This window comes from Physella acuta, unplaced genomic scaffold (assembly GCF_028476545.2).
Source record: "Physella acuta isolate Inbredline_101_S28 unplaced genomic scaffold, ASM2847654v3 ptg000760l, whole genome shotgun sequence".
Lineage (NCBI taxonomy): Eukaryota > Metazoa > Mollusca > Gastropoda > Physidae > Physella > Physella acuta.
Window position 1 is genome coordinate 154,873 of NW_026732278.1, and position 11,539 is coordinate 166,411.

Genomic DNA, 11,539 nt, shown 5'->3' on the forward strand with positions numbered 1-11,539 from the left:
ATGGGGGTGTTATGGTGGCTGGTCAAATGTTATGGTGGCTGGTCAAATGTTATGGTGGCTGGTCAAATGATGGGGGTACTGTTATGGTGGCTTTCACATTTTATTGTTATTGTGACTTTCAAATGTTATTGTTATTGTGATTATAATGTAACAAATAAATAACTCGGTATTGAAACGATTTGTAACTTTTAATTTTACGTCACTGGATGCACACGTCATTATGTAATTAATTAACTGGTTGTCAATGTTAATTAGCTGGATTTCATTTTGTTGGCTTTCTTTTTTTTTCTATTGTTTGAAACATCTCCAGTGTTATCACAAAAGTTCTTCAAGTTTTTCTTTTTATCTTTCTTTTATGATGGTCGACAGAAGTACACGGTAATCTGTAGAGGAGAAATTTTTTGTTACATCAAGGTCTGCTGGGTAGCACCGTGTCTTGTACACGTCAACAAACTACACTTTTGTTTATCGAGACGTTTGTTCTCTCATTCTCGCATGTTTTAGCCGAGTGTTTACAATAGGTTTTGATAGTTTTTCTAAACAGTAATTTATCTAAACATGTATAAATATAAAGTAAAACGTCTCATGTAAACATGCAGTGAATGTTTGCTGTGAATGTTTGTTTACTGTGTGAGCAGTGATTGTTTACTGTGTGAGCAGTGAATGTTTACTGTGTGAGCAGTGAATGTTTACTGTGTGAGGAGTGAATGTTTACTGTGTGAGCAGTGAATGTTTACTGTGTGAGCAGTGAATGTTTACTGTGTGAGCAGTGAATGTTTACTGTGTGAGCAGTGAATGTTTACTGTGCGAGCAGTGAATGTTTACTGTGTGAGCAGTGAATGTTTACTGTGTGAGCAGTGAATGTTTACTGTGTGAGCAGTGAATGTTTACTGTGCGAGCAGTGAATGTTTACTGTGTGAGCAGTGAATGTTTACTGTGTGAGCAGTGAATGTTTACTGTGCGAGCAGTGAATGTTTACTGTGTGAATGTTTACCCTGACTGACCTCATCAATGACGCCAACAAAGTCCTGACATTCCCCACCTGCTCCAATGACCAGACCTCTATGGGTTCTCACCAGCGTACCTGTGGGGTGAAAGTGGCACTGTAGTACTCACGGTAAATTATATCAGTTTAGTACTCACGGTATTTATTTCACTATAGTACTTATGTTAATTTATATCAATATATTATTCACGATAATTATTTATCACTCGAGCACTCAAACTAACTTATATTACTCAAGTACTCACGGTAATTCATATACCTATAGTACTACTCGCATTAACGTGTAACACAATAATGAAATTAATATCTGCAGTGAGGTTTATACGAAACTTAATTTTAAAACATGGTATAATAAGAGGTAGAAGTACTGCTGATGTTGCTACTGCTCGTATCAATTCGTGTCATGTTATGACTACAGCCGTTGATGTTGTTAGCAAGATGTTGCTGTAAGAGAGAACGTATGGTCCGGCCATATTTACCTTTGATGTCCTGAGAGTTGGTGTTGGTGCCCACGTAGCCTTGAAGATGTCCCTTTTCCAGGGCATACATAACATACTGCCACTCGCCAACCTGTTGATCAGAACGTGGGAAATTATGGGATGGGAAAAGTTAATTACCACACACACTCACTTAAAATAACTGATTGATGATCCAACATAACATAATTGAATATTTTAGTGAAAATCCAACGTAACAACTAAATGATTGAATATTTGATTGAGAATCTAACGTAACAACTAAATGAATGAATATTTGATTGAGGATCTAACGTAACAACTAAATGATTGAATATTTGATTGAGGATCTAACGTAACAACTAAATGATTAAATATTTTGTGACGATCTAACGTAACAACTAAATGATTGAATATTTGATTGACGATCTAACGTAACAACTAAATGATTGAATATTTGAGTCATGCTCCAGCATTGGATGATTGAGGATCCAACATTACGACTTTAGAATAGGCTTCTGCAAGTATATTTTCAGGAGAGTTGATTTTCCCCTATCTTGGTTGGTGTTTTGGTAATTTTATTTGTTCTTGTGACTTATGACGTACTAGAACATCACCAGCACAACAAACTTCAGTGTAACAACAGGGACACTATCAACAAACAGCAAACAACATCAGACAACATCAAACAACATCAAACAACACCAAGCAACATCAGACACCATCAACCAACACCAACCACCACCAACCAACACCAACCAACACCAACCAACACCAACCAACAGCAACCAACACCAACCAACACCAACCAACACCAACCAACAGCAACCACCCTCCAGCTTACATGTTTAGACACTATAACTCGAGCCGGCGCCTTCTGTGCGCTGGTCAAGGCGTAGAACTGGACAGTGTCCTGACCTGCGCAGACGCCGATGGACTGGCTCTCCCCACAGTCACCGTTGGTGAAGATCGTCTGCTGACTGACGCCGGCAGTTTGTTTCAACTTGAGGCTGACGAATACTGCCAGAAAAAAAGGTATCTTTTAAAATCAATGCTCGAATCAAATGATTATCATTTACCAGAACACACGTATGTATAACGGGGGTCGCCGACAGTAATTATGTTAGCCGTTAAGATCAGCAGTTAAAAGCTTAAGTTGGGAGACAGGCAGATGGTTCTTCTTCGTTTTTAGTTGTAATGTTTGACATAATTAAGTATAGCGAGTAAACATGGTATGCGCCATATAAGCCGTAGACTTCGATTTCAGCCTGCTTTTCTTTTTGGATTTGCTTCCATAGCCTTTGTCCAACCAAAAACAAACTCCATTGCAGCAGTTTGATTTTGGAGTTTTCATTTTCTAGAAGGGTTGCTGTCCCCAGCTATCGATAATCATCTGCCCGGGGTTTCGAACTCGGAACTTTTTGTAGTCGGTTAATTTTAGGGATTGGCTTATGATTGGGATTTAGACATTTATAAATCGGACTAGTTGCCGCATATCAAACCCAACAAATAGGCTCAGTGTGTTGAGCAGGAGGGTGGAGGCTGACAGAAGCAAAGTTTACCCGTGTTTCCAAGCTCCATGTTAGAGAAGCCAGGGACGGTGAGCCGGGCCTTGCCGTCAAAGTAAGCTTTGCCGTCACGGAAGGTGACGCCGGTGTTGTTGACCCAGAACTGATTCTCCGAGAGGTCAGTGGCGCTGTTGTCATCAAAGGTCATCTTCAGGGCGGGCTTGCACTCGTCATCCTTGTCGACACTCTCGCTGTCGTCGTTATCTGAGCACAAAATGTCACATTTTAATCCAGTGTCGTCGTTATCTGAGCACAAAATGTCACATTTTAATTAAGTGCCGTCGTTATCTGAGCACAAAATGTCACATTTTAATCCAGTGTCTTCGTTATCTGAGCACAAAATGTCACATTTTAATTCAGTGTCGTCGTTATCTGAGCACAAAATGTCACATTTTAATTCAGTGCCGTCGTTGTTTGCGCACAAAATGTCACATTTTAATTCAGTGTTGTCGTTGTTGTGAGCACAAAAATGTCACATTTTAATTCAGTGCCGTCGTTATCTGAGCACAAAATGTCACATTTTAATTCGGTGCCGTCGTTGTTTGAGCACAAAATGTCACGTGAACCTTACCATTTAAGTACCGGCAATATCCAGGTATTTAGAACGTGAACCTTACCATTTAAGTACACAGAGCATTGACAGGTGCGTTGGTCGTAGCCCAGGGTAGCTGGACATGGCATCCTGAGCCAGGTGGCGCCGGTAAACTGGAGGAATCCGGTTCTGTCACCTGTGATGGGCTTTTGGTTTGGGCAGTTGTTGTCTGGGAGAACAGGTAAACATTGAGGAATGAAGGAATGAAGGAATGTCCGTGATGTAGAGTTTAAGGAATTAGGGAATGGCCATTATGTAGAGTTTAGGTAATGAATGAATGTCCATGATGTAGAGTTTAGGTAATGAATGAATGTCCATGGTCATATGTTAGCAGTGTCTCAACTGTCAGGCCTACAAATCTACTTACTGTATTCCGTCATCTCCAGCTTGTCAGTGCACCTGCAGGTTGACACGTCATAGCCCAGAGTTTTGGGACAGGGCATGCGCACCCACCCACTTCCGGTCAGTTGCAGGAACCCGGTCCTGTCGTTGGGGATGGCCTTTTTATCGTGACAGGTTTCAACTGGGGGGGGGGGGAGAAAGTAGTAAACTGTTACATTGTATTAGGAAAACAAAAAACAGAGAATAAGCGTGTAACGTTCGAAAACACTATTTACAAATATGCAGTATATATATATATATATATATATATATATATATATATATATATATATATATATATATATATATATATATATATATATATATATATATATATATATATATATATATATATATTGTTTTTGTTTTTTAAAAAAAGGGAAATAACTCACAGTTGCCATGACCCTCCCAGGTGTCAGTGCAGCCACAGGTGACGTCACTGTATGTACGGTCTGATGGACAAGCAATGCGGTTCCAGCTGTAGCCGTTGAACACCAGATACGCCCGTCTGTCGCCCTCTATGGTCTTGTGGTTGGGGCAGTTACCCACTGAAAGCAGGGATCATCCATTACACACAGAGGTTATTTCATCAGGGTAGATAACCACTGAGTTTAGAACACAAATAAATTCAGAGTTACGGGAAATTGTATAATTTTTTAATTACCTGTAACGCACTTGACATTTTCTTCAAAGTCACAGGTAAGTTTCTCCTGGTTCCAGAACGTGCCAGGTGAGCATCGTCTGATGTTGACCACGGTGGGGACATCGCCGTAATACTGGCACTGAATGTAGGCATCGCAGTGGCCAGGGAAAGGGGCGTAGCCAACTCCATGGAGAATGACACAATCCTTGCAGAGATCTGCACAGAAAAAACTTTTAAACTTCTGTCTATTTATTCTACACAATCCTTGCAGAGATCTACACAGAAAAACTTTTGAAATTCTGTCTATTTATTCTAAGCTTAGATCTATACGTTTCATTACACCGATACTCTAACTTAAAACGTTGACAATTCGGGTCACTCACTAAATACAAGATAAAAAGTTCTATAGCTGACGGAATGAAAACGACATCTAGTATATAATATATAGGCTATAAAAGTATAAAGTATTTTACCTATGCTTGGCTTAGTCGTGCTGGTCTTTCGTGTGGTGGTTGTCGTGGTGGTTGTGGACCTTCTTGTTGTGGTGGGGGTGGTGGTGGTCGTGGTTGGTGTAGTCGTGGTTGTTCTTCTAGTGGTAGTGGTTGGGGTAGTGGTGGTGGTGGTAGGTGTAGTGGTAGTTGTTCTTCTTGTAGTAGTGGTGGTGGGGGTGGTAGTGGTGGTTGTTGGTGTGGTAGTGGTGGTGGTCCTCTTAGTGGTTGTGGTGGTCTTCGGTGTGTAAGCTAGTGAGAAAGACAGAAACGAGTCAATTCGACATGTTAAAATAAAACACCCCAGAGAAATAAAGCAACAAAGTTGGACCAGACTACACCATGGTGTGACGTCTTACAACAATGAACACGGAAACTGTGACAGTAGGTTAAAAGATATAACAATAACTATGGTACTATAGATGCATGGTTTTATGTTCAGGAACTCTATGGTTATAGATAGGTGAACAATGGGTTCATATTTCAAGTAACAATTATAATCAAATGTTCATAAAACCAATGGTTTATAGTTAAATCTTACAAAACCAATAGGTTTCGGTTGAAAGCTAAAAAATGAGCGAATTTTCTCACCTGTTAGTCAAACTTTACAAAACGAACGAGTGAATTTTCTCACCTGTTAGTTAAACTTTACAAAACGTGTGAATTTTCTCACCTGTTAAACTTTACAAAACGAACGAGTGAATTTTCTCACCTGTTAGTTAAACTTTACAAAACGTGTGAATTTTCTCACCTGTTAGTTAAACTTTACCAAACGAACGAGAGAATTTTCTCACCTGTTAGTTAAACTTTACAAAACGAACGAGTGAATTTTCTCACCTGTTAGTTAAACTTTACAAAACGTGTGAATTTTCTCACCTGTTAGTTAAACTTTACCAAACGAACGAGAGAATTTTCTCACCTGTTAGTTAAACTTTACAAAACGAACTAGTGAATTTTCTCACCTGTCAACCTGATGCTGCAGGCGCAGGTCTCAGCATCGAAACCTAGACCAGGTGGACACGCGACCTTGACCCAGCTGATGCCGTCAAACTGCAGGAAGTAGCGGATGTTGGCCGGGTCAGCTTTGTAGCCTGAACATTGCTCTTCTGGTGGAGAGAAAGGGCAAATTATTTTTTTTTTAAATAACAGCTATTGGAAAGTCTATAAGACACTTAGAAACATATTATTTTAATTAATTTAATTAATATCATGAAAATGTTAGTGTTTCGTTTTTTTCCATAGTGTTAATCTGACTGAAAAGCCCATAGCGTTGTATCCAAACAGCCGACAAGAATCCCCGACTCACCGTCCGAGTCGTCGTCCTCCTCGTTGTTGTCCACCTGTGGGACGTTGGTGATTTCTTCCTGCTCCTGCTCTGTGTGCTCCGTCTGCTCCTGCTCATCTGACGTCGGCTCTAACCCCACCGTCTGCTGCTCCACGCCCTGATTACCGTTCAAATATTCCTGGATCTCTTCTACCTGCTCCTCGTCCAGATTAGCGGGAGATAATCCATGTAGAAGCCTGTAGTTGATACCCAATAAAAATAGGTTGCAGCATGCAAGGGAGACAAGTCATATTTGGAGAACAACAAATCCATCACCACAAGCTTTAACTTTACTTATTAATGAAATTACAGCCAACGCTTTGCTTCCTACCAGCTGCAACGTGCAGACTTGAGTTTAGCACTCTAATTTACATGAAAATTAATTTGGAAGTGGGGATTAAGTGGTGGGGTGAATTTTTTATTAATTTATCCAGAGGCTGGTTGCTTGTAATGGCTCCATCAGACAGAAAATAAAACTCCGGAATTAGAAATCTACCCAGGCTGCACTTATAGGCTACACACATTTTTTGCACGATTTATTTCTCCAATTAATCCATCTTTTACGTGAAATGAAACAAAATGAAATTAATTCTCCTACAAATAAAGAATCCGATACGAGGTGGAAATAAATCTTGGCACAGAATCCCACATTTCTTACATTTGTACAATCAAAGGACAGCCAATCTTGACATAAAAGAACATACAAGGAGAGCGAAATTTGATCTAATAGAACATAGAAGTAGAAGTTCGACGAAACTTGATCTAAAAGAACTAGAAGCACAGCAAAACTTGACTTACAAGAAGTTAGAAGGACAGCGAAACTTGACCTAAAGGAACTTACAAAGACAGCGAAACTTGACCTAAAGGAACTTACAAAGACAGCGAAACTTGACCTAAAGGAACTTACAAAGACAGCGAAACTTGACCTAAAGGAACTTACAATGACACCAAAACTTGACCTAAAGAACTCACCTCTTGATGTAGTCCAGCTGGGACTGTGAAAAGACGTATGGCCTGGATGTCGTCGTCTGCTGGTTGTAGTGTTGCATCAGTGTGGCCAGCCATGTGTTGATGGACTGGTCATCAGGCTCGTAGGAGAAATATTCTCCAGCCGTTACGCTCTGTAGAGCGGCGAGTAAAAAACTCGCGACGAAAAAAGAAGCGAAAATATGCTGGCGTTGACGCTGGTTGCCGAGATTCAACATGGTTGTAAAACTTGACTGGTTGCGATGGTTGGCTGGGAGTTAAAGATTCTCTAAACTTCAAATGGGCGGGTCAGGTCGTTTTTAAATTACAATTGTTTTGACCGAAATACTTTGCTTATTTTTTTCTTGTGTTTTCACCTCTAAATGTTTGACTTGAAAAATGTATCTGACCTGCCGCGCTAATGGTTCAAGTTTTCTTAAATTGACATCATTCTCTGCCTGGCTTTTATAGCGAGGGTCGCTAGTTGTCAGCCCCACCTTCACCCCTGCTCATTTCATCAGTCATCCCCTTTTTTATGTTTGGGAAAAACGGTTTGGTCGCGGATATCATTTTTGTCTCACAAGTTTAATGTGCACGGGAAAGTTTAGCCATGACGTCATACGAAGAAATGGCGGCCGCTCTGACAGGTAGGTCTCGTTAGATTTATTCGCTCGTCTATTTTTGGCGCAATCCCAGTCGCGTGAAATCTGGGATCTCATTAAGATGTTATATCTCATTTGCATACATTCGACAATCAGCAACAAATTTGGCGAGGGTTTAAACAAGGCGTGTTGAGGCAATAAATATCCCGCGTCAGAGAGCTAAATATCTAGATGACAGTGACAAACTAAGTGTCAGTGCCGGCGTCTGCCGATGCAACACGCAGTTGGCTGGGAATTGATGTCTGCGATTAGCTGAAACAGCGCACCCTCCCACCTGCTGGAATAATCTGGTTGGCGCCGTGGTGGTTGTGGTGTACGTTACAGGTGTGGTCAAGAACAGAAACGTCAGGTGGGTGGAGGGGGGATACGTGTGTAACTTGTTGTGACGTCTGCACTTTCACTGGATTGTCCAATTACGTCAGAACCGGTCCTAATTTTTAGCAAGGGTTAGGGTTCATGAGACCTCTGCGCGGGTCGATTGGACACCCCACTCAGGTTTGTTTGGTGAATCTATTGGACACCCCACTCAGATTCAGTGTTTCTACCAGACTTTTTTCTCCGGAGGGCAATTGAAATTTTCGGGGGGGGGGGGGGGGCGTTAGACTTTCTTCTGCAGATGGAAGGCAAATTATAATTGTGCTGTAGAGAGATATAGCCTACAATAAGAAATATCTAATTTATTTTTAAAATACAATGTAACAATATTGCACGGACAGTACGCAAGAATTATATCTATAAAATGCTACTAGATTCTAGTACCAGTACACTAAGGTGGGGTGGGTGGGTATCCTGTTCCACAACAGCAACCAATGTGATAAGATTTAATAAACTGGCGGATTTCCTTTTCCATAGGGACAACATCATTAATCACGAGCTTCTTCATGGGCTAAAAATAAACATATGACGTAATTAGGTAGGTTTAGGTCGAGGTGAAACTGGGCATGTGATGGTTCGCCCACAAGTTGACACATTCTAACGATACGCCACGGTCTAATGCTACGTCATGGTCTAATGATACGTCACGGTCTAAAGATACGTCACGGTCTAAAGATACGTCGCGGTCTAAAGATACGTCACGGTCTAACGACACAGCACGGACTAATGATAAGTCGTGTCTCATTTTCGGTTCATCGCTCGTTTAGTTTCTCTATGACACCCAATCACTCACTTTGTCCCTGTGATACCCAATCACTCAATTTGTCCCTGTGATACCCAATCACTCAATGGGTCCCTATGATACCCAATCACTCAATTTGTCCCTGTGATACCCAATCACTCAATTTGTCCCTGTGATACCCAATCACTCAATTTGTCCCTGTGATACACAATCACTCAATTTGTCCCTGTGATACCCAATCACTCAATTTGTCCCTGTGATACCCAATCACTCAATTTGTCCCTGTGATACACAATCACTCAATTTGTCCCTGTGATACCCAATCACTCAATTTGTCCCTGTGATACCCAATCACTCACTTTGTCCATGTGATACACAATCACTTCACTCAATTTGTCCCTGACTTTGTCTCTGTGACACCCGATCATGCAGTGTGTCCTAAATTTTTATATGCAGGTGGTGACTTATTTGTAGTACTTTGTAATGTACAGAACTAGAATTATAAACACGTGGTTCTATATTTTGTACTGTGTACCGTTACATCAGGAGTGCGAGCCATTTTTGCCTAACCTAGTTATTTCTTGTCCAAAACGTATTCAATCGAACATTTAATTCAAGTCCGGAACCGTATACCGGATATCATAGAACGTAAAACAATGTGGGGTGATAATGGAGACAAAAGGGGAGGGCACTGTGATTTATCTATTGTCGTCATCAACATTCTTTAAGTACAGCCAACTAGAAACTAACCATCCACCACAATTTAGGTACAGCTGATTGCGGATCTTGGCAGTTTTCCGTAAAGTTTTATGACCAAATATAAAATAGAGACCTTAGTACAATATGTTCCTTTTCTGTGTGCTGAAGGATTTCTGTACACACCAATTCCGATCTGTTCGGCTAAAATCACACCCCATTTTGAAAACTAGATCTTTGGAGAGGAGTTCACTGGCAAGAAACATTTACTGCTATGTAGAATAGTCAGTAGGGCCATGTGTGTGTATAATTCCATAATGCAGCTATTTAAAAAAAAAACAACTAATTATTTTCTGCCAATTTTGTCACCCCTAGGGTCTGCGCCTAGAGCGTCCCGCCTAGCCACGGATCCAAGAACATTTCAAGAGAGCCAAATATTGAAATAAATAAACCGGGAGTGATCTCCCCTAAACTTTCTCGAATATTCTTATATAAAACAACAGGGAACTCGGGATATAGTTATGATTTTTAATCCATTTTAAATACTCAAACTTTCAAAAATAGAATCTCATAAAAAAAAAAAAGAATTGCGCACTAAGCGAACGCCGAATAAAGATGTGTATAATAGTGCGGAATATTATTAGTACTTTATTAATTCACATGCGTTTTTTTGAGAAATCGGAAATAGCGTAAATTAGTACTTCCGGTCAACGGAAATTACAAAAAATTTGATAGAAGGTAGAGAATTAGATCTTTTACTTACATGTGAAATTTAATTTATCTATCTGAAATAGTACTCAAGTTATAGGCTTTTGAAAAATTTAAAGTACAAAAAGTACCACTTCCGTTTATCGGAAATCGCTCAAAAGTTGATACGGATCTACGATTTTGATAAAATACTTATATATGAAATTTCATCAAGCTGGTTGTAACGGTACTCAAGTTATCGTGTTTACACACAGACACACACACAGACATACGGACAGAATTGCAAAGTCCAGTTTTTCCGACTCGATAACGCATAAAACGCCAAAATGTTTATGTATTTATAATTTTTGCTTGATTAAAATAAGTCCTCTATACTCCGGATGTGATGAAGGACTGAGGTGTAAAACGGTGAAAACAGTCAAAATTTCATGTTATTTTTGTGCACGATTACAAGACTTTCTCTATACTTCGTATATACGAGAAAGTAAAAAAGGAATTGAGTGTAATTAACGTTGATATAAGTTAAATAAGGAAGAAAATTAAATGAAATTAATATTTCATCTGATGAATCGCTTCCTTAATTCTCGCGTTACACAAAGGTGTTGTGGCGACATCAAGGTCGTCTCTATGGCGACGGACGTCTAACAAAAGACGGTTATGGTCAAGGACGACTAAAATACCTCATCAATTTAATGGCAACACACTTCCTTTTTTCTCTCCAAACGCTGCTGTAATAAAATATTCCCTTCAGCCTATTGGTGGGGAGTTTGTTTTCAAGTCAGGGCCTTCAGGGCATGGGATGTCATGCGGTGTGTCATGAGATGTGTGGGTCTCATGATATCTTGCTGTAGAGATATCATGACACTGACACCATGATGTAGATAAGTTTCTTGACATCACTGGGTGGGGGAAGTCATGAGATGACAAGGTGGG

General features: G+C 40.2%; 1 protein-coding gene across 1 annotated transcript; it reads right to left on the reverse strand.

Moving 5' to 3' along the window:
- Nucleotides 1–169: 169 nt before the first annotated feature.
- On the reverse strand, nucleotides 170–7,872 carry LOC131950408 (uncharacterized). The gene is made up of 13 exons (XM_059312537.1): nucleotides 7,430–7,872; nucleotides 6,440–6,654; nucleotides 6,096–6,239; nucleotides 5,119–5,385; nucleotides 4,667–4,861; nucleotides 4,395–4,550; nucleotides 3,989–4,144; nucleotides 3,647–3,790; nucleotides 3,024–3,233; nucleotides 2,306–2,481; nucleotides 1,486–1,576; nucleotides 1,005–1,084; nucleotides 170–383 (listed from the first exon to the last, which is right to left on the reverse strand). Exons 1-13 carry the CDS (start codon nucleotides 7,660–7,662, stop codon nucleotides 354–356), a joined length of 2,097 nt encoding a protein of 698 aa, XP_059168520.1. The 5' UTR covers nucleotides 7,663–7,872; the 3' UTR covers nucleotides 170–353.
- Nucleotides 7,873–11,539: the final 3,667 nt, after the last annotated feature.

Coding starts and splice junctions, on each gene's coding strand:
- LOC131950408 (XM_059312537.1), bottom strand. CDS start 7,662: ATGTTGAATCTCGGCAACCAGCGTCAACGCCAGCATATTTTCGCTTCT. Junction 4,862..5,118: donor CACGACTAAGCCAAGCATAG/GTAAAATACTTT, acceptor TTTTCTGTGCAG/ATCTCTGCAAGGATTGTGTC. Junction 1,085..1,485: donor CAACTCTCAGGACATCAAAG/GTAAATATGGCC, acceptor TTCACCCCACAG/GTACGCTGGTGAGAACCCAT.